The sequence below is a fragment of the Neofelis nebulosa genome, chromosome 4 (assembly GCF_028018385.1).
Source record: "Neofelis nebulosa isolate mNeoNeb1 chromosome 4, mNeoNeb1.pri, whole genome shotgun sequence".
Taxonomy (NCBI): Eukaryota; Metazoa; Chordata; class Mammalia; order Carnivora; family Felidae; genus Neofelis; species Neofelis nebulosa.
The window spans coordinates 18,332,072-18,352,209 of record NC_080785.1 but is presented as its reverse complement, the minus strand read 5'-3'; the positions used below and the strand labels follow the sequence as shown (position 1 = coordinate 18,352,209).

General features: G+C 49.2%; 1 protein-coding gene across 2 annotated transcripts in view; it reads right to left on the bottom strand.

Moving 5' to 3' along the window:
- Positions 1–19,987, bottom strand: part of SLC13A4 (solute carrier family 13 member 4) — a 45,266-nt gene extending 25,279 nt beyond the window's left edge. Inside the window, exons 1-4 of one of the 2 annotated variants that reach the window (XM_058724174.1) lie at positions 19,578–19,987; positions 19,209–19,410; positions 13,829–13,957; positions 541–677 (exon numbers count right to left, since the gene is read on the bottom strand). In XM_058724174.1, coding sequence (XP_058580157.1) covers positions 541–677; positions 13,829–13,957; positions 19,209–19,307 — 365 coding nt within the window. In that variant the 5' untranslated portion in view covers positions 19,308–19,410; positions 19,578–19,987. Of the gene's footprint in view, positions 1–540; positions 678–13,828; positions 13,958–19,061; positions 19,177–19,208; positions 19,411–19,577 lie in introns of those variants that run through there. The other variant, XM_058724175.1, reaches the window with a different exon arrangement.
- Positions 19,988–20,138: the final 151 nt, after the last annotated feature.

Genomic DNA, 20,138 nt, shown 5'->3' with positions numbered 1-20,138 from the left:
TCCTGACCGCAGAGAAGAGGGCACAGTCGAGGGCACGTGTTGTGATCACAGACGCCAGGTCAGATGCAACATATCTAAGCTGTGGGCTGAACCAGTGATAACAAAGTCTCAGGGTGGATGGGAGGAAACCTCCGTGTCTCCTTCAGTGACAAAGGAGAAGACACCCATTTCATCGTCCAGCCTGTTCCTTGTTACACCAGAGAAAGGTTGAGAAACAATGTACGTTGGTCCATCTTGTTTTATCTAATGGGCCCCTTGTGTTTTGTAACCTGCTGCCCTTACGGTCTAGAGTACTCAGATAAATTCTTTAGACTGTGATAATAAATGACACCAAAGTCACACACTCAAATCTCTAGTCTATGATCAAGGGCCCTCTCACTGGAGAGTGAGGTAGGAGACCAGCAGCCCTGACGTCATCCCCTCCCCATTAGTAGAAAACCAACCCGAGCCGGACGTCCCCCTGTGGCCCAGGACCACTGTCCAGGTGGCCCCTGGCTGCTGGGGGAAGCGCTATGGCCCGGCACCCCAAGGACCGCTTACATGCCCGGCTTGGCTCCGGCCATCATGACCATGCGCAGAGCAATGCGTTTGTGCAGGTTCCACTTCTCCACGGCAGCTGCCACGCAGATGACACCCACCAGCAGCAGCGTGGTGTTCTTGAAGTATTCGGCGGCCACCTGCGGGAAGGCGGCACAGGTCAGCCCCTCCCCGACCAGGGCCCAGAGGACCGGGCCGTACCCGTCGCAACCCATTCTCAACCAGAGGCTGGCACGCAAGGAGGGAGGTGACGATTGTTAAAACAGCTGACTGTTTGAGACTATGTATATAAAAAATAGATACATATATATCTCATATATACCCACATACATATATTCTATATACATGCATAACATACTACCTCGGGCAGGCACTGTTCTAAGTAGTTTACAAAGATTGTTTCAGTTAATCTGGCCAGTCACCCAATAAGGTAGATATTCTTCTGCATGCTTAAAAAATATTAAAGCACCCTGTCTTTAATTATGATATCATTTCAAAGAATAAACACACACGTATAATTTTATCTTAAGCCTTAAAAAATTGTTAAAATAACTCCGGGCTTGTCCCCGATCTCTCTCTTTTTTTTTTTTTTTCTGTAGCTTTTTAGAAAATTGTGTTCATTTTTCTTTTTTTAAAAGTTCATTTATTCATTTAGAGAGAGAGAGAGCACACATGCATGCCAGCGGAGGAGGGGTAGAGAGAGAGGAGACAGAGAAGCCCAAGCAGGCTCCCACGTGGGGCTCAGTCTCACCTGTGAGATCATGACCCGAGTCAAAATCAAGAGTCGGACACTTAACCAGCTGAGCCACCCAGGCCCCCCTATGTTCATTGTTTTAATTAGAAAATTAATACATGCTCATTATGGAAAACGTCAAAATATAGAAAAATTTAAAGGTGAAATTACCCTTGATCCTACTACTGTTATTACTTTGGTATATTTCCTTCAGTTTGGGTCTATAAAGATACATAATTGGATTTACACAGTATGTATAGCTTTATATTCTGCTTTTCTCCCCATTTACATCATACCCGGATCATTATCTTATTTAACCTCAATTTGTTGGAAAAATTAATCTTAATAGAAGCATAATGCACCACACAATTTGGCCAATTTCCCTTTATTAAATATTTCGGTTAATTCCTTTTCTTTCAACTACAAATGGAGCAAAGAAAAATTTTCTGCTTACCTCATTAACCTTACATAAATATGATAATTTCCTTAGGTTAGAGTTCTTGAGGGAATCTTTATAGCTTGCCTTAAATCTTTAAAAATTCTTTAAAAATTTTTAAAACTTTAAATAACTCTAAATAATTCCAAAGTTGCAAAGCTCCGAAATGATATAGTACAAGGAATATCTGGGGCACCCGTGTGGCTCAGTCGGTTAAGCGTCTGACTTCGGCTCAGGTCATAGTCTCATAGTTCGTGAGTTTGAGTCCCATGATGGGCTCAGAGCCTGGAGCCTGCTTCAGATTCTGTGTCTCCCTCTCTCTCTGCCCTTCCTCTGCTCGCACTCTGTCTCTCTTTCTCAAAAATAAATAAACAGTAAAAAAACCAAAAACATAAGGAATACCAACACACCGTCTACGTGTTTTTTTCTTCCTGAACCATTTGAGGGCAAGTTGCATGTATTTTAGCCTTTTCCCCTAAATACCTCAGTGTATATTTCCTAAGAATAGGGATTTTCTCTTCCACAGCCGAGTACCAGTAATGAACTTCTTCCTGCCCCTTCATGATGAGGAAGTGGAGACCCGGCCCTGTTAAGATGCTTCCTGTGTTTAGGGTCCACAGACCAACCCTTCATTGATTCCCTTACTTGGTACTTCTCGACTCTGCTTTACAACCTGACTTCAAATCCCGGTTCGGGCCTTCCTTGTGAAAGAAAACTTTCCTTGTGACTCTAGCCTCTGACTCCAGAACATTCCCTGTGGGCACCGTTAATTTCACCCACCACACAGCATGCAGGGCAACATGCTTACACTGTTTTTTTTTTTTTTTTCCCTGTGTACCTCTCTTGTCTCTCAACTAAATTTTGGGCTGCAGAATGGTCAAGGACCATGTTTCTTTCCGTATCTCTTAACACCTAGCAGACCAAGGTAGAAAAGCAAATGCTCGGGAAATATTTATCACGTGCAGGAGAATCGTTCCCAACAGGGAGCCATGGCAGAAACAGAGGAAAACATACAGAAAAGTTTAACTTCTAATTTAGGAACCCTCTTTAAAGCGGGAAAATGACAACATTTCTAATTGCAGGAAAAATAAAGACTGCAGGAAACGCAAATATAGTTAAAATATGTGGTGTTGGAAATAAGGAATATTTACATAATCATACGGTTAAACTTTGCTTATTGAGTTAACAAAACCTGTGATGTATTTATACTGGGAGGCTGGAGGGAGGAGAAGGGGGGTTGTAAGAGGACACAATCCTCATCTGCTGTAATCAGAAGGCATCTAATAACGTCTACAAGCGATAACTCAAGAGTTAATATAAGATTATCGAGTAAGAATAGTATTCAGTTTGGGGTGTCTGGGTGGTGCAGTCGGTTGATCATCCGACTTCGGCTCAGGTCATGATCTCGTGGTTGATGAGTTCGAGCCCCGCGTTGGGCTCTGACAGCTCAGAGCCTGGAGCCTGCTTCAGGTTCTGTGTCTCCCTCTCTCTCTGCCCCTCCCCTGCTCATGCTCTCTGTCTCAAAAATAAATAAACATTAAAAAAAAAAAAAAAAGAATACTATACGGTGCCCCAGAAGAAGCAGTTATCAAAGATGAAACCCTGGATGAGGGGGAGGTGGGACTTGGGGGGGAGGGTATAGTGAGGGAAGGGTGGGGAAGGCCTGGGTTTTGAAGAACAGTGCCTGGGTTTTGCATTATGAGTTTTTCAGTATTATTTGATTTTTCTTTTTCTTTCCTTTTTTAACATTTATTTAATTTTGAGAGAGAGAGAGAGACAGAGTGTGTGTGGGGGAGTGGCAGAGAGAGAGGGATACACAGAATCCAAAGCAGTCTCCAGGCTCTGAGCTGTCGGCACAGAGGCAGGGCTCGAACTCACAAACCGGGAGATCGTGACCTGAGCCAAAGTCCCATGCTCAACCGACTTAGCCACCCAGGCACCCCATTATTATTTGATTTTAAACTCTGTTAACACTTTGACAACATAAAAGCCAAAATAAAGCAGTAGGTTCCATTTCTCTCCCCACCCCCCACCTTTTCCCCCATGGAGATGTCCCTGTGTGTCACTGATGAGGTTTGTGTGGGAGGAGAAGGGTCATTGGCCCTCTACATGACCGTTTCCTGGAAGAGCCCTCCACTTCTGCTTAATCTAGTTTTTTTTTTTTTAATTTTTATTTATTTTTGAGAGAGAGAGAGAGAGAGAGAGAGAGAGAGAGGCAGAGCGTGAATGGGGGAGGAGCAGAGAGAGAGGGAGACACAGTCTGAGGCAGGCTCCAGGCTCTGAGCTGTCAGCACAGACCCCGATGTGGGTCTCGAACCCACAAACCGTGAGATCATGACCTGAGCCGAAGTTGGATGCTTAACCGACTGAGCCACCCAGGCGCCCCTGCTTAATCTAGTTCTTGTTCCCAAACCCAGTCCTCAGCTGGCACTGTTACTAAAGCTTCCTGAGGGCAGAGAAGGCTCCCTGCTCTGCTTGGCTGGTGACTCTAGGGCACAGTCCCCTCTGGGGCTGGCAGGTCGGCCTCTGGGCTGTGTGAGCATAGTCGAAGATGCTGCCCCCTAGCGGGAGGTGGAGGAACTGTGAGGATGCCTGAGGGCATGGCTGGAAGTGGGGGCGAGTTGGGGAGGGGGGGATGTTACCTAGGACCTTTCTCATGGCACCCTGACCTTCCCAGGAGTCTAGGAGGCAGTTCTGGGGCAGAACCCGTCTTTTCTTTAACTCCGTCTGCCGAGGAGGGAAACCCACAGAAGACAGGAGACAGTAGTCCTGGGTCATGGTCCCTCCACTGGCCCCCTCCATGGTCCCCCCACTCGAGGCCCCCCTGCAAAGCCTTTAAAAATTCAGCGCTGGGGCGCCTGGGTGGCTCTGTCAGTTAAGTGTCTTACGCTGGGTTTCGGCCCAGGTCATGATCTCATGGTTCCTGAGATCAAGCCCTGAGTTGGACTCTGCGCAGACAGTACGGAGCCTGCTTGGGAGTCTCTCTCTGCCCCTCCCCCACTCGCACTCTCGCTCAAAGTAAATAAATAAACATTAAAAAATAAATACAAAGTCAGGGCCACCAGGTTTACTCTCGCAGGGGACTGGCTGGCAACATTTTCATTTTCTGCCTCTTTGCCACGTGTCATAATAGAATCTCAGTGTGCGATGGCCTTTTAGGAGCGCAGAGCCTGCAGGACAGGTGGGGCCCCTTTCTCTGGGTTCCTCTCGAAGGGAAGAAGAAAGGAGCCAACACGCAGAGTGCCCTCTACAAGCAGGGAGTTTGGCACTGCACTCACTTTCCCATGTTAGCTCTACAGGGGTCCTAGTAGGCAGGTACCCTTCCTACCTCCCTTTGCAGGTGAGGAGGCAGACGCAGAGAGGTTCGGGAAGTCTTCCCAGGTCACAGCATGAGGGGCAGCGTCTGGATATCAGTCCATATCCGTCTGAATCCAAAGCTACTACACTCGGGGTGGGCCCGTTGGTCACCGGGCATCTAATTCAACTCTAGGGGAGTTTTCTCGGTCTCCCTGACGGTGTGGGCAGGCACACGTTTCCGTCTCCATTCATAGTCACGGTCCTGACGCTGGCCCCGAATAGCCGGGCCTGGGCCAATGTAAGCCCCGGGCCCAGCGTTAGCGGGATCTGAGGGCTCCAGGGTCAGCCAGGACTCAGCTGTGTGACCCCAGGTAAGTTATTCAACCTCTCTGGGCTTCATTTACTCATCTAAAAAAACCCAAAACCAAACAAAAAGATTACGGGATTCCCTAGCTTTTGTAAAGCTGTTGTAGAGTAAATGACAGATGCAAATCAGCCAGGAGGGCCCCCCACATTGACAACCAGGATTTTTAGCAGCTCTTCCTGTCACTAAGTAATCCACACAAAGACTGACCTGCTCTGAGGCCATGAGCACAGGAACGGGCCCAGGCACAAGGCTGCCTTCCCACTTTTACAAATTAAAATTCCATTCGATGGCGGTGTTTGTTAGCTGTCCAGCCCACAGATTTTTTTTTTTCAATAATAAAATCTTAGCTATTCAGAACCCTCAAGGAACACCAGGGTTCCAAGATTCCTGAGGGTTATTTTCATTGTTTGCTAAGCTGCTGCGTTGCTTACTTATGCTTGCTGCGGGCATTCCTCTCCCCACCACCTAATCTCTGGGACTAATATTCTCCGAGTTGGGAAACTAGATAACGAAGCTTGTGAAGCTTGTCGGAATTATTTGCAAAGAGAAACAGGATCCTAAAACGAGCACAGCTCCCCTGGGTCGAGTGCTCGCTTTCTGCGATGTTTGCGGTGGGGGTTTTATTGCCTTTTCTGCTCTGCGGTTTTTCCGCAGCCGGATCCCTGAGCTCAGAGAGCAGAGGTGCTCCTGGCCTGTGTTTTAGAAGAGGGGAGCTCAAGGAGGCTGCTTGGAAACGGAGATCAGACTAGGTGGGTTTAAATGGTTGCTTTCCCTGCAGATGAGCTGTAGACTCCTGGGCAAGCTACTGAACCCCTGTGACCCTGGCACCCCAGCATTTTCAGTGGCGACAGTAACGACACCCAGCTCACTGAAGCCGTCATGACGTGGCCTTAAGGAAATTCATGCAGGCGGGGTCTTAGAACAGTGCCTGGGTGCCTGGCATATAGGAAGTGCTCAATAAATGTCTATTATTATTATTATTATTATTATTAAAGAGGTAAAACAAAGATAAAAAGCTTCAAATAAGATTGAGGGTTATGCCAGGTGTATCAGCACGTCCAAATGAGGGAATAAGAGAAAGAAATGAAATAAGAAGGAGCAAGGGCGTGCCTGAATACGAAACCAAAGGTTCCTCCAAATTTTCTAAGTGAAGTGGAAGCACAAGGAAAGAGTGTCCTGACCCGGGCTGGATGGAGAGGCTCAGGGATCTGCCGGGTGTTGGTCTTTAACTAACTAGTTAATTGTTAGCGAGTTGCAGGTGAGATCCCTTAGGGATGAGCTCTTGAAATATCGCTTTCTTGGAGCACGGAATTCTTTACTGATCTCTAGATATGTTAGGTTTTAAATGGTTGAAATAGTTTTCGTAGGGACGCCTGGGTGGCTCAGTCGGTTAAGCATCCGGCTCTGGATTTCGGCTCAGGTCATGACCTCACGGTTCAGGAGATCGAGCCCTGCTGTGGGCTCCACGCTGGGTGTGTGTTTGGGGATCTTCGCTCTCTGCCCTTCCCCCCACTCATGTGCTCTCTCTCTCTCTCTCTCTCTCTCTCTCTCTTTCCCAAAATAAATAAATAAGCTTTAAAAAATGTTTCAAACAGTTTTTATAAAGGGGAAGGGTGTGTGTGGCTCTATTCCTAGACTTTGGAGGAGGGAACTCGGTACAGCAGCCTCAGCTGGGTGCCCTTCTCCCGAGGAAGGTGAGCCTGCCTCCCTGGGGCCATCCCCTGGAGGGGAGGCCCCAGAGCGGCCCATCCTTCCTGCCTTCCCGCCGGGGGGCGCTGTGGGGGCACTTGCCCGCGCAAGAGCGTCGAAAATCCTCAGAGCTCCCTGTGAGGTCGCTATTTCTATTCCCCTCGTTTTCAGATGAGTAAATGGCAGTTTGCGGAAGTTAGGAGAGTTGCTCGAGACTGGTTAGTGACAAAACTGGATTCACAAACTCCGTTCTCCCCTACTCCCAGCTTGGATCCTGACCCTTTCCTCTCCTTGCTCAGGCGGCAGCAGAGACGGCAGGAGGTGTGGTGGGTGTGACTGCGTCTGATGAGCCCCCCCCCACCACCGTGGCACAGGCAGGGTGCCCCGGAAATGCGGACAATCAGCGCTCTGGGGGTCAGCTGGGGGTAGCTCTACAAGTGGTCCAGGAAGGTGGCCACCCTTCGGGAGACTAGTGGTGGCCTCTCTGGCAATGGACTTCGTTTGAGGCTCTTTTGGACATCTGAACGATTTTGCAGTGAAATCTTTTAGACTCCCCGGAGGGCACGCCTGGGTCTGCGCCCCCTCCGCACTGAGCTGAGCCCCCAGCCAGAGCTGGAGCCCTCACTTCTTTATTCCAGCCACTGCCCCAGCTGCAGCCAAATCCAGCGTGGCCGACTCCCGGCCTTTCCCCGGGGAAAGGAATGCTGTTTCTGCTGGGTAAGTCTGTGTGGGTTCCAACACCCTCCTAATCACCTAATTGCACTCCCCAAGGACGGAGGTTTTCAAACCACGCTCACTGCCTCTGAAATTTCAGGAGGCTTGTGGGAAGAAGGACCCAAGCAACCAGGGCTCTGGGCCTCCGTGCCCAATTTGAGTAGGATTTCCTCTTCCATCTGTTTTATGTACTGAGTCTCCTAAGATGTGGTTTAAAGAAAAGGTCTTGTTGCTAGAAAAACATTCTTTGCAAACCCTACCCTAGAGAAGTCTAAAGTGGAGAGATTCCGAGGAGTGTTGACCTGGCCCAGAGGTTGGCTTAGCTCCCGGCGATGCCGACTCATAAAGCACCCCCAGTTTCTTCTCTGGGACCTTCTGAGCTGCCCCCAGTGGAGGAAACCAAGGCAGGGGACTGGGCTCTGACTCCAGAGGCAAAGGGGCTGGCTCACATGTAGGGAGTAGCTCTTCCCACAGAAACATTAACTTGGCCTCGAAAGCCTGCAGCATCTGTAGGTTCATGGTTCCAGGCTCCACCTAAGGTGTGGGAGTGGAAACTCAGCACTGGCCTGTGTCTGGATGGCTGTGGGTGATGGGTAGCTTGGGTTCAGGCAGGTGGCCGGCCCCGATGCTCAGCTTACATCCCCACAGGCCTGCGTGGAGGCGGGGCCAGCTTCCCTCTCGAGCAGAGGCCAGAAAGGCAGAGAGGAGAATGGTATATGAAATGCACCCCCACCCCCCCCTTTAAACAAACAAAGAGAGCCAGGGTCTAGGTGACGGTCAGGAATCTGGCAGGTCAGAAAGATCAGGAACAAACAGGGAAGCAGATTCATGACATTGAACTCAAGTGTCAGGTGGCTGCAGAGGCCCTTTTGTTTTCCCAGCTGGAGCTGCCTTGCCGTCTCTCCCACCCTGGCAGGAGCTAGAATGTGAAATGTGGCCCCGCGGTGCAGGGCCGTGGAGACAGCAGAGGGTGACTGTGAGTGTGTGTGTTGGGAAGGGGAGAGATAGAAAGCAGGTGTCATCTCTACTGGAAGTAGTTCCTGGCCCTGGGCACTCCGGAGGCTGTACCAAGCCTGATCATTCAAACCCTGCCTTTTAGTGCCCCAGAGGGCCCTCTCGCTCCCATCCTCCTAGAAACAGTAAATCCTAGCTAGGTTGATCGGCCCCGGTACTTTCCTGGGCTATGGCAACACATTAGAAGGGCTTAGAGGATTTCCATGGCAGATATAATGATAGAAGCGAGAGTCACGATGGAGGTAAAATAAAGAACAAACCTAAAATCCAGGACTGAGCTCTAAAGTAGTGGCAGGATGCTAACAAGAAGATCATAGAGTCTCAGAGTCAAAGGGCGCTGTGAGCCCAACCCCTCTCCCAATCTACCTCTAATGTAGCCGACGTGGTCACCTGGCTTGCATTCCCAGGGACGGGAACACCCAGATACCACGTGGCAGCCCATTTCAGCACCTTCCCTCAGACAGGGTGGGTCTCTCTTATGGTGCTTGGACTCTTTGGACTGGTTTGACCCTTTGAGCCTAGTGCGTTGAGCTGTAGAAGCCAGAAATCACATCTCTCTGGAGCCTTCTCTTTCATGTGACTCACATTCTAGATTTTTGACATCTGGGCTACCCACCACCGCATGAGCTCCTTATCTAGAGTCTGATGCTCTGGACCCATATGTGTATTCACTCAGCAGGTTTCAGTATGTGTTGGCCAGTGGTTAAGAGTGCAAGTTCTGGGATCATAAACACTCCTGGGTTCGAGTCCTGGCTCTGCTCCTTAGCAAGTTACTCAACCTCTCTGAACTTCAATTTCTGAACTCCTCTGTAAAGACAAAAATAATAGCCACTTTACAGAGGATTAAGTGATGCAGTGCATGTAGAGGACCTCCCATAGCACCCAGCATATGGTAAATGCTCAAAATTTTGGCAACCCCCGTGGACAGATGATTCGTACTGAATCTGTACTCAACTAAAAGCCAAGGGTCCTTTTCACACAAACTGTTAACGTTTATCCCTATTAAACTTCATTCTGTCAGTTCCAGGCCATTGTCTCATCCTGTCAACATTGATTTTGTCATCGTACATGAGTTGGCCCATACAGCTTGGAGTCATTGGCAGATCTGATAACGTGCCTTTTATATTTCCATTTGAGCTCTCTCTCCGGTCCGCTGCCATTACGTTACTCAAGATTCTTTAGGTTCAGCTGTTCAGCCAGCACTCAAGTTACTCAACTGTGTTATCATCCAGCCCACACTGGCTCCTTTGATTGAGAAATTTTTTTTTCCCCTAGAAAATTTGAAGGTTCCAAAGAAAAAGTTAATTTGTATTCAACAGCTTCTGTTTAAAAGGCTACAGAAATGATAAAGCCTTCTAGAAAAGGCCTCAGTCAAAAAGTGGCCAATAGAAAGGTTGGGCACTTGGTGGAGTAAATTTCATTTATCTAGAACATTCCCTCTCGGGGGATTGTGTGAAGCCTCTGCAAGGCCAGCAAACGAGGCATTATCGCACGGGTCTTCAGTGTTTTCCAAGTTGGTTTGTGCCTTCTCTCTGTTCGAATAGAAACTTCTCAAGGTCAGGAGCCATTTCTATCATTTTCTATCTCTTTTCAGCAAGACTGACAGACGAAGTCTGAGTTTTGCACCCCACAAACTCTTAACACCTGCTGACCAATAAATCATCATGCAAATTAACCATTTGTATGCCTACATCCAAGAGGACAGTAGGAAACTCAGAAGCATCAGGTGCGACATTCAAGAGGGCAGAAATTATGTGTTTCATTTTTGTCACCTTCAGGGTACCCGTAACATCCCACATCGCACATGGTAGACACAGAACTCAGAAATTATTTTTCTGAATGTTGAGTGAATGACATGAGGGACAAAAGCCACGGTCCCAGAGTCATACTGATCCTATCCACATGCCTTCAGGTGAAGGGGACACTGTTGCCACACCAGCAAGAGACCTTGCACCTAAGGACCATTAACTGAGGGTCAGAGCAAGTATAGACCACACTGCATCCAGGCCACAGACACCACCAATCCTAGGGGCTGCGAATCTTCGTGGAGAGAGGACATGTCTATGGTAAGTTCATATCAGGTGTATCTGATGTACCATTTAAAGGGTAAAGACATCACACAGGCTCCAAGGGAAAAAAGCAACACTTGCAGCTGAGGTCTTTGGAAAGGCTTCACTATAGAGGGTGATTGGGCAGGATTTTAAAGGTGGAGGGAATTGGAGAGGACTGAGTCAAGGCAAGGGGCTAGGCAAGCGCAAGTGGGCTTGGGGAAGGACAAGTAGGTGATTTGTCTGCAGAGGGGACTCCTGAAGATCCCCAGCCTGCCTCTTCCCGGGGAGCCAGGGCACATGCTGGTGGAGGGGTGTGGCTGCTGGTTGTGGATTAGGTGTTTGGAATAGGTCTCTATCTGCAAAGTTAGGTGACTCACAAAGGGTCATAAGCCATGTCCCCCGCTTAGCGGCATTTTCCTCTGATCTGAGTTGAAAAAGCCAGCCCAACAGACTCTGTCTGGCTTAAGCTGCTTCCTCTAACCCAACTGTTAAATATCATTGCCAGCCATTGCCACTTTATCAGACAGATGGGGTAGGATCTTTCACCTCAAATGCTAAGACTTGCCCTGTGGCTCCCCCAGTGTTTTCCATCTCCAGCCCCAGCAATGACAATGCCTAATCCTTCACCAGACAGTCTTGCTTTTCTCCTCACAAAGTCGCGTTATCCTTCAAACCACTGACTCAACAGCCTCATAGGTTTGGCCTGCCTGGCTGTGCCAAGGGGCGGGCCCTTGGATGACCGGTTGCCTAGCAACATGTTTGAGGCTTCCTGCTTCGGGCAGCCCTTGGAGAAATAGGGACACCATCTACTTCAAGGCTAAAGCAAGCTGTTGGCTTTGAGGCTGCTCGCCCTGAAATACAAAGATAGAAATCTTTTAATTAATAGTTAGCTCACTCTGAATGTTAAAGTTCAATTTTTTCTACAACGTCACTCTTTTCTCTGCCTTCTGTTTTCATTCCCTGACTCAATGGCTTTTGGCTTCTCCCTTTTAAAGAGAAACGTGCAGAATAAGCTTAGGCACTTTTCTTCAGAAAAGTCGTATTTAAGGTTGGTTGTTCTTGGGGAACTCGGGTGGCTCAGTCGGTTGAGCGTCCGACTTTAGCTCAGGTCGCCATCTTGCAGTTTGTGAGTTCGAGCCCCGGGTTGGGCCCTGTGCTGACAGCTCAGAACCTGGAGCCTGATTCAGAATCTGTGTGTGTGTGTGTGTGTGTGTGTGTGTGTGTGTGTGTGTCTGCCCCTCCCCTGCTCACACTCTGTGTCTCTCTCTCAAATACATAAACATTAAGGTTGGTTGTTCTTTTAGGCGTGCACACAGACCAAACTACCTATTCTTTTTTCCATAAAGGAAGGGGACACATTGGAGCAACCCCCTGATGATTCAGGTCACAGGCTAGCTTTTATATGGGTCCCAGGATGTTGGTGTTCTACCCATCTCCAGGCATAAAAGCACTGCTGATGGTTAGGGGATCCTATCCTCTTTGGAACACGTAAAGCTACTATGGCTACTCATTGCCACTAACCCTCTCACCTCAAAACTGAAACGATACAGAATAAAACAAAGAAACAACCAAAACCAAAACCCAAAACACCCCAAACACAAACAAACAAACAAACAAGCAAGCAAACAACTGGCCAGTTGAGTCCATCTGGTAGAAAGACAACCTATTCAGATGAAGTCAAGTACAACAGTTAGAGGGTCGCCTAATTCTAGCTTTGGACTTTCAAAAAAGTTCTGTTTTTCATGGTTAAGGCATCCCATAGGCCCAGCTTCATTATTTCTTCCTCACATCACACAGGAAAAGAGATGCAGAGTTCTTAGTAATAACTCACCACGAAGCTACTTTATGGAACGTCTTCCTTCTGGCATAGCAAGCTAGAATATAGACTTTTAACCTAATAGATAAGAGTTGAAATCCAGTTCTGCTACTTCCTACTTTGTGATCTTGAGTGAGTGTCTTAACTCACCGAGCCTCTTTCCTCGTCTGTAGAGTGGGAATATTAACACCCACTTGTAGAGAGATCTCAGGGGTACTGCATAACCGATATATTACTTCCAGTATAGTTCCTGGTTCCTAGTAGACCAGCAGACATGAATTCCTTTTCATCTTTCTTCTGTGCCTCTGTCCTTAGTCTCTGCCTTTCAATCTTTACTGGGAACTCGAATCAGAGACCAGGTGCTATGACGAGAGTCTAGATAGACCAGGTGTTACTGAATGAGGACCATCTTTCCTGTTGCTTCTGGCTTCTGGTTGTGTGTTTCTTCTTTCCCACTTGTGGTAGGTGTGAGTGTTTGCCCTGAAAGCTGACCACAACCTGGGCTTGATATTGACAATTTCTGTTTGAGCTTTAAAGAAGGCCATAGAGAGAGAGAGTGGACAGAGAAGGCAGGTTCTAGGTAGACAGCAGTCAAGGAAAGAATACACAGTAATCTTGAGTTGGGGAAGAAGGAATCGAATTTTCTTTCTTTCTTTCTTTCTTTCTTTCTTTCTTTCTTTCTTTCTTTTGAAGGGAAGTAGATGAAAACATTGTCAGGACTCAGGAAAACATGGTAAGTTTCTCTGTCAACAAACATTTATTGAGCACCTACTGTATATGGGCTCAGGTTTATAATAAGATTCCAAAGACCTGGGACACTGATTCCTGCCTTTGAGTGCTTATGCTTTAAGTGGGCATACCAAAGACTGACAAAGGTCAACCCCAGGTTACTTGCATGTACCAATCCCACAGTTCCTAGAGGGTTTCAGACTGCAGGAGCAGTTGGATGTGACTGATCAAGTAAGGCTTCCTGAAAGAGACAGTTTGAAGGAGACGAAGGTCATGGGCGAGGAACCTGGAGTAGCAGGTGCAAAGGCTTAGTGCTAAGAGAGTGTGCCAGAGGGTGAAAAAAAGCCCCCTCCTCAAGTCCTTTGTGGCTCTCCTTTCACCCTGAGCCCACTTTCACTGGCCCGGCGGGGACCCGAGCAGGGGGCTGGGCCACAAGCGGTCTCACCTCACTGGATCGGAGGACTCCGAAGAATGGGTAAAGGAAGGCAGGCACCAGGGCTGCAGCTCCGAGGGGCACCGCCTCAGACACCCAGTACACAGCAGTCACGATCAACACATAAGCACACGCGGCCTCCTGGAAGGGAAGGGGAGTGGGCGGTTAGCCACAGGGACAGCCACGGCCCCTGAGAATCCAAACGAGACCCGGGGGCAGAGGCAGCTGGTACCCAGAGTCAAAGATGGGCACGAGGACACAGCCCTGGGTGGGGGTGTGTGTGTGTGCAAAGCTGGCCTCTGGTGGACACGTGGCGGGGCCCACGCTTTGGCGTGTGAAGTAATGGCTGCTCCTTGGGGGGACCGGTGCCTGGCACGTGGTTTGCAGCAGGGTGGCCACCAGACTGACCATGTCCCAGCTCTGCTCGTTCTTGAAACTGTGCAGGGTGGGGACCCCAATTAACTGCGGTGCTCAGACCCGAGATCATCTGCTCTCAAGTTGGAGTTCATAGCTTTAACACGGAGCATGATATTTTGGTGTCGAGTTGACGGGGCGCAGATGTTCTCGGGATAGTTGAAAGTAGGGATCAATTTGTGTAACCAATTCAGATGTGAGCTCTGAGACTGGCCCTCTTTGGGGCTGGATAATTCCTTGCTGTGGGGGGCTGTCCTGTGCATTAAGATGTTTAGCATCCCTGGCCTATACCCACTAGATGTCAGTAGCACCTCCCCATCGTGACAACCAATGTCTTTAGATATTGCTAAATATCCCTCAGGGTGGGAGTGGGGAAATTTGTCCCGGGGTGAGAACCATCGCCCTTACCATTATCTGGTTCTCATTGCCCTGGGACTTCATTCCACCTGCCTGATGCCCAGGGAGACATCCATGGGACACAGGGGATAAAAAGTGCTGTCTACCTGGAAGGGAAGGGCTGGAAATTTACGAGAGTTTTCCCCAACCTCCTCCCTTTGCTGGCTATACCACACTGGTGTGCGCGGAATAAAAAGGCACAACATTGTTATCAACAATCAGCCCTCCTTAATCTCAGCCTCTGGTAATTCTAGCTGCTCGGGATGATTCTGATTAATGGTGCTGAGAAAGGTCACTGGCTTATTCTTGGGAGACGTCACTATCCAAGGGCCCTAACAACAGACCTGGAGGGCCACTGTTTAGAAGGTGCAAGCTGGCTGTGGGTTCCTCAATTTATACGTAGTTCTAAACCATCTGGGCTCAGGTCTGACCTACCCTGAGGCTGGCTGGTGATCAAGAAACCTGACAAATCTTGTTCTGTTTATCTCTCCCTTGGGTTCAGAGCAAGCCTCCTCAAACTCTTGCACAAAAGTTACAAAAGGTCGCCATGATCAGTGAGGGGCGTCAGGAGTGATTAACCCAGCTTGGAAGAATGGGACCTTGCTCCCTCCTGATATGCATGGATTACTGCCTTGGGGTTTGAGAAATGGGATATGGGCCCAATAATTGTTGACTGTAGCTCCCACTGAGATTTCCTCTGGGGCCAAAAGATCAGAGAGAAGTTAAAACTTTTGGAAGTCACTGATAAGACAACCGAATCAGTAAGGGGGGTGGGGTGGGGGAGGCGCCATTGGAAAATAATGCAATTTAGAGAAATACCAACTTTGTTGCAGAAACAAAACTACCCAAAGAAGCCCTTTACCCTACTTGGGCCCACTTATTTCCATCTCTTTTCTGAGAAACAGAATGGCAGTTCTGCCGTAACTCAGCTGAAGATAAAGGGGGCCCTAACGATGGGACAGAATATCTGTCCCTCACTGAGAACTTTCGTTTTTCTTGTCATAACAGAGTCACAAATTAAGTTAGGGAGGGAAGGGGCTGCAGTGGGAAGGGGTGACAGACCGAGAGAAAGAATTATAGAGAAAAAACTCTCTACCAGGCACCATTTTAGTTTGAATTAGGAAGATTTGGGTAAGCCAAGGTAAACTTAGGAATTAGGATGGGTTGGCTTGGAGGAAGTCAGCAAGCCATTTTCATCCAGCATTTTTTTTTTTTAAGTAGGCTCCACACCCAGTACAGAGCCCAAACCCACGGCCCTGAGATCAAGACCTGAGCTGAAATCAAGAGTCAGATGCTTAACCGACTGAGCCACCCAGGCGCCCCTTCATCCAGCATTATAAAGAACAGGATAACCTACCATCATCCTTTTTTTCCCTGAACTTTCCTTAGAGCAGAAGAATGGCCAAGAGAGGGCCTCCGATTGGCCTTTCCATATTTCTTGCCCATTTCACCCATGGAATTTACATAAACTTCCTTTTGCTCCTTTGGAACCTTCTCAAAGTTCAGTGGGTAAGCTTATATTTAGATAACCCCCAAAATCTTGTGAGGTTTGATTATAGGACTCCTGGGACCCCACATCTGGCCAAGGTCTGGCAGGTGGCTCAATTAATATTGGTTGAACTGAATTGGGTTCCTCTGTTGGCTATCAGGTTTCTCTTATCTATGGGAGAGAATATTCTGGAAACGCTAGGTCCCTTATCACTGTTGCTAGTCAGCAGGTATGTAGGGGCGGATGAGTATGCAGGCGGTGCCTTTAAAGGAGAGTGTTGCCAGCTCTGTTTTGCTGCCTTTTATAAATAAAGGAGGAAGCTCAAAAGCTCAAAAGTGGCTTTACCCACATTGGAAGTTTCCTGACTCTGCTACCAACTGATGTGTGCATCTGTTCCTTTTCCATGCTGCCCGATCACCTCAGTGATGTGCCATTCAGACTTCACTGGAAGGGGCTGAGGTCTTCTTTGCTGTCATAGATGGCTGTGACGCCTTTCTGCAATTAAGCTGGGGCTTGGGTGTAACTTTTATCCCACCAGGGACACTGAAGCGGGGCTAATTTATGGACGACCCCCCCCCCGTCCCCTCCTCTTCTGTAACATGGTAAACTGAGTCTGGGCCCCTGGTTTTAGAGAGCTGGTCAGCAAAAAGGGGAAGGTCCTTCTAATCCTTCCTAAAACGTAGCTGTGGCTTGGCACTTTGAAGAATCATCAGAACAGCAGGCCAGGAGCTCCTGGCCGGGTCACTCCTCTCATCTCCCACCCAGGGCAAACAGGTCCATTTAGGAATCCTGAGGATTAAATATCAGAATCTAAAAGTTTAATGCACAGGAGTAAGAATGGGTCAGAGACGTTCTACGTGTTGGCTTGTCCCGGTGACCTCAAGGTGCTTTTATGTCATCGTAGAAGAGGAGCAGAGCCCTTGTTGACACTGTGACACACGGAGAAATCGTCTCTGCAGGGCAAACTGGGTAGATGGCAAGAAAGCTACGCCTGAAAGGCATGGACCACCCCAGGCTCCATCTGGCTGTCCCGAGGTAGTCAAAATATCCACCCTCCGCTAACCCAGGTGCCTGAGGTAGTGTTATGTTACCTTTCTTAAAAGGCACTTGTTCTCAGCAGGGGGTGATTCTGTACCCCGCCCCAGGGGCATTGGTAATATCTGGAAGCATTTTTGGCCATCATGGGGTTGGCAGTGTGTGCTGCTAGCCTCTAATGGGTAAAGACCAGGGGTGCTGCTGAACTCCCTACAGTCGCAGGACAGCCCTCCCCACAACAGAGAATTATCTGGCCCCCAACTGTCACTAGTGTGGCTGTCGAGAAACCCTGTTCTAAGGTGACAGAAGGGCTAGGTCAAGAAAGGGCAACGTCTCTTGGTCTCAGTAAGTCCAGCTTTAAAAATCTCTTCAAAGAATCTTTACAGATCCAAACAGAGCAGAGGCCCAGCTGCCCTTCCTTTTCTTTCCTCTTTAAGATAACACCTGTCTTCCTTCGAATTTATTATTTTGCTTGCTTCAATAACGGGTTACTTTTTTCTTCTTGTGGATGCTTCTTACTGTCATTGGTGACTCAGAAGCTCAAAGCCAGGGCCCCAGAATGAAATGGAGGCAACACCACACCCTAGACTCATGGTCTCCAAACACAGGGCTGACTCGGGGCCACAGAGGTGCCTGATACTTCCATGGAGAAGAGGGCGACATGTCTTTGGTTAACATTCCCTTAAATGCAATCTGACATTGAGTAAAAAAACAAGAACAACAAACCAAGAAGAAAAACAAAGAAGGGAAGAAAGAAAGAAAGAAAGAAAGAAAGAAAGAAAGAAAGAAAGAAAGAAAGAAAGAAAGAAAGAAAGAAAGAAAGAAAGGAAGGAAAAGGAAGAAAGAAAAAACCAACCCATTTGGACAGATCAGAGAATTGACTGGTGTAAGCCCAGGAAAACTGTCAGCAGCAATCACTGTCTGCTAATCCCAGCCTGCTGTTAATCAGCGTCTCCTTGGCACTCTGGGGTATTTATTCTAGTAAAGATTTAAGCCAGTTTGTTTTTAAGACGAGCCATTCTAATCCCCTCTAACTTTATAACTCAATGTTGGTTACCAAGTTACTCAGGGAGCTGCCTGGAAAATCTCTCCCCCTCCCACAAACATGATTAACCTCTCTTAGCTTATTTTTCCTGAAGTTTTAAGGGTAGTGGCAGCCGGAGGAGGGGTAGAGACCCTGAGAGGAGGGGGAGGAGGAGGAGGGAGACAGAAAGGGAAAGGGAGGCCAACAGTGGTCTGAAAAGCAAGCCAAAGGCAGAGCCCGAGCTTTCGGTATCTCTGTTTGTGCAGACCCTGTCAAAAATCAGGTCATGGGCTAGAGTTGGGGGCTTCCTTATTTCTTTTTTATGGCGTCATTGAATGCCCCCCCTTGAAGAGCACAGAGAAAACACAGCGGATACAAATAATCAAAGGGCCATGCGCTGGGGACCGGGGCAATATGCCAAGCTCTGCTTTGAATGTGAAGTTCAGAGGGAACTTGAGCGATTGCACTTCAAAGCATGGTTATCAGAAGCTGGCATGGCCGGTCCACAGATGGTGGGTGGGGCAGAGGGTCTCTACAGAGACACCCCAGTCCCAGTCCCGAAGGGCAGTCCCTTGCCTGCCCATTGCCCCCACCCCCCACCCCCTCAGGGTCCTTCCTGGGAGGTCTCCCTCTCTCCAGCTCCTTCACAGGAAGATGGTCCCCTGTGACCCCGGACAAACGCTGGCCCAGCAGCGTGTCCTTCTCCGTATGGACACTGCGCGCGTCCCGTGGCCAGTTCGGGCGACCCAGGGATGGTGTAGCACCCATCAGTCGGTCCAGCCGCCCTTCCAGACTCCCCCCTGGCAGGGGGCCACGCGGCTGGGGCCCTGGGAACGGGGTAGAGGGACAGAAGTGGCAGTTTGGGGGAAGAAAGCATCTGAGCCTACCCCAGAAAGGCACGTGCAGGCCTTGAGCCCCGGAGAAAACCCTGTCCAGAGACGCATCGCACCCCATCCCTCACCGTCCCCGCCCTGGCACCCGAGGCCCGGCCCGACAGGGACCGGAGGGGACAGGCGGGGACAGGCGGTACTCACGCTGCTGGGGTGGAGCATGGGCAGAGGCAGCAGCAGCAGCGGCACGAAGATAACGAGCAGCAGCTTTCTCGCCCGGAGAAGGCCCTGGAGCAGGCCCATCGTGGACCTCTGTGCGCGGGCGGGCCGCCAGGGGCCTCCGGCGACGGCTCAGTCCGGAAAGGACTTCTCAAAGCCTTCTCGGCTTCCAAGAGTCCTCTCTTGTCTTTGGGGCAGAAAAGGAGGGCAGTTACAGCTCCCGTTTGCACAAAAGGCTGGGCTGCTTGCCTCCTTGTTTAGGTGGGATTGGTGAGCATGGTTTTGCGCCCAGCAGAAAGGGAGCGGGAAAGGATCGTGAGCCGAGGCATAGCGGGTCCCCCTTCGTGCGGTTACCTCTAGAGTGACTTCTTTCTAGTGCCCTCCATCATTTTGCCGCTCTCTGATGGCCTGTTGGGGCAGTACCGGCCTCTTCTCTACCTGTGCTTGCTGAACCCCCTTCCCTTAACACAGCCCCCCCCCCCCCCCCCAAGTTTGTCAGCGGCAGATGCAGACTTCAGATAGGGCTGCTTCTCTTTCTGGCACCTTAACTCGGTTCAAATTTCTTTCCTTCCAATTGGTTTCCCACTTATAATTTGCCTTGAGCCCGGGGCCTCCAAAGCAGGGGGGGGGGAAAAAAAATCCCCAGGACTGTCCTCGTCGACCCGGGACAAAAATCTCGCTGGGGGCCCACCTTAACTTTCCTTCACCTATGGGAAGCCGGACAGGAGGCAGCAGCCCCGCCCATTCCTCAAAGCCAATCGGTACTTTGGAAAGAATGAGGCCGGATCTCTTCCAAAGGCAGCTCTTGATTGGTCCCAGCAGGGGCCTGCTGAGTCCGCAGAATATAGGCAACTTGCAAAGCTTATTTTTGTTTCTCAAACGTCCTAGGGGCTGGAGTGACTGATCATCGTCGTA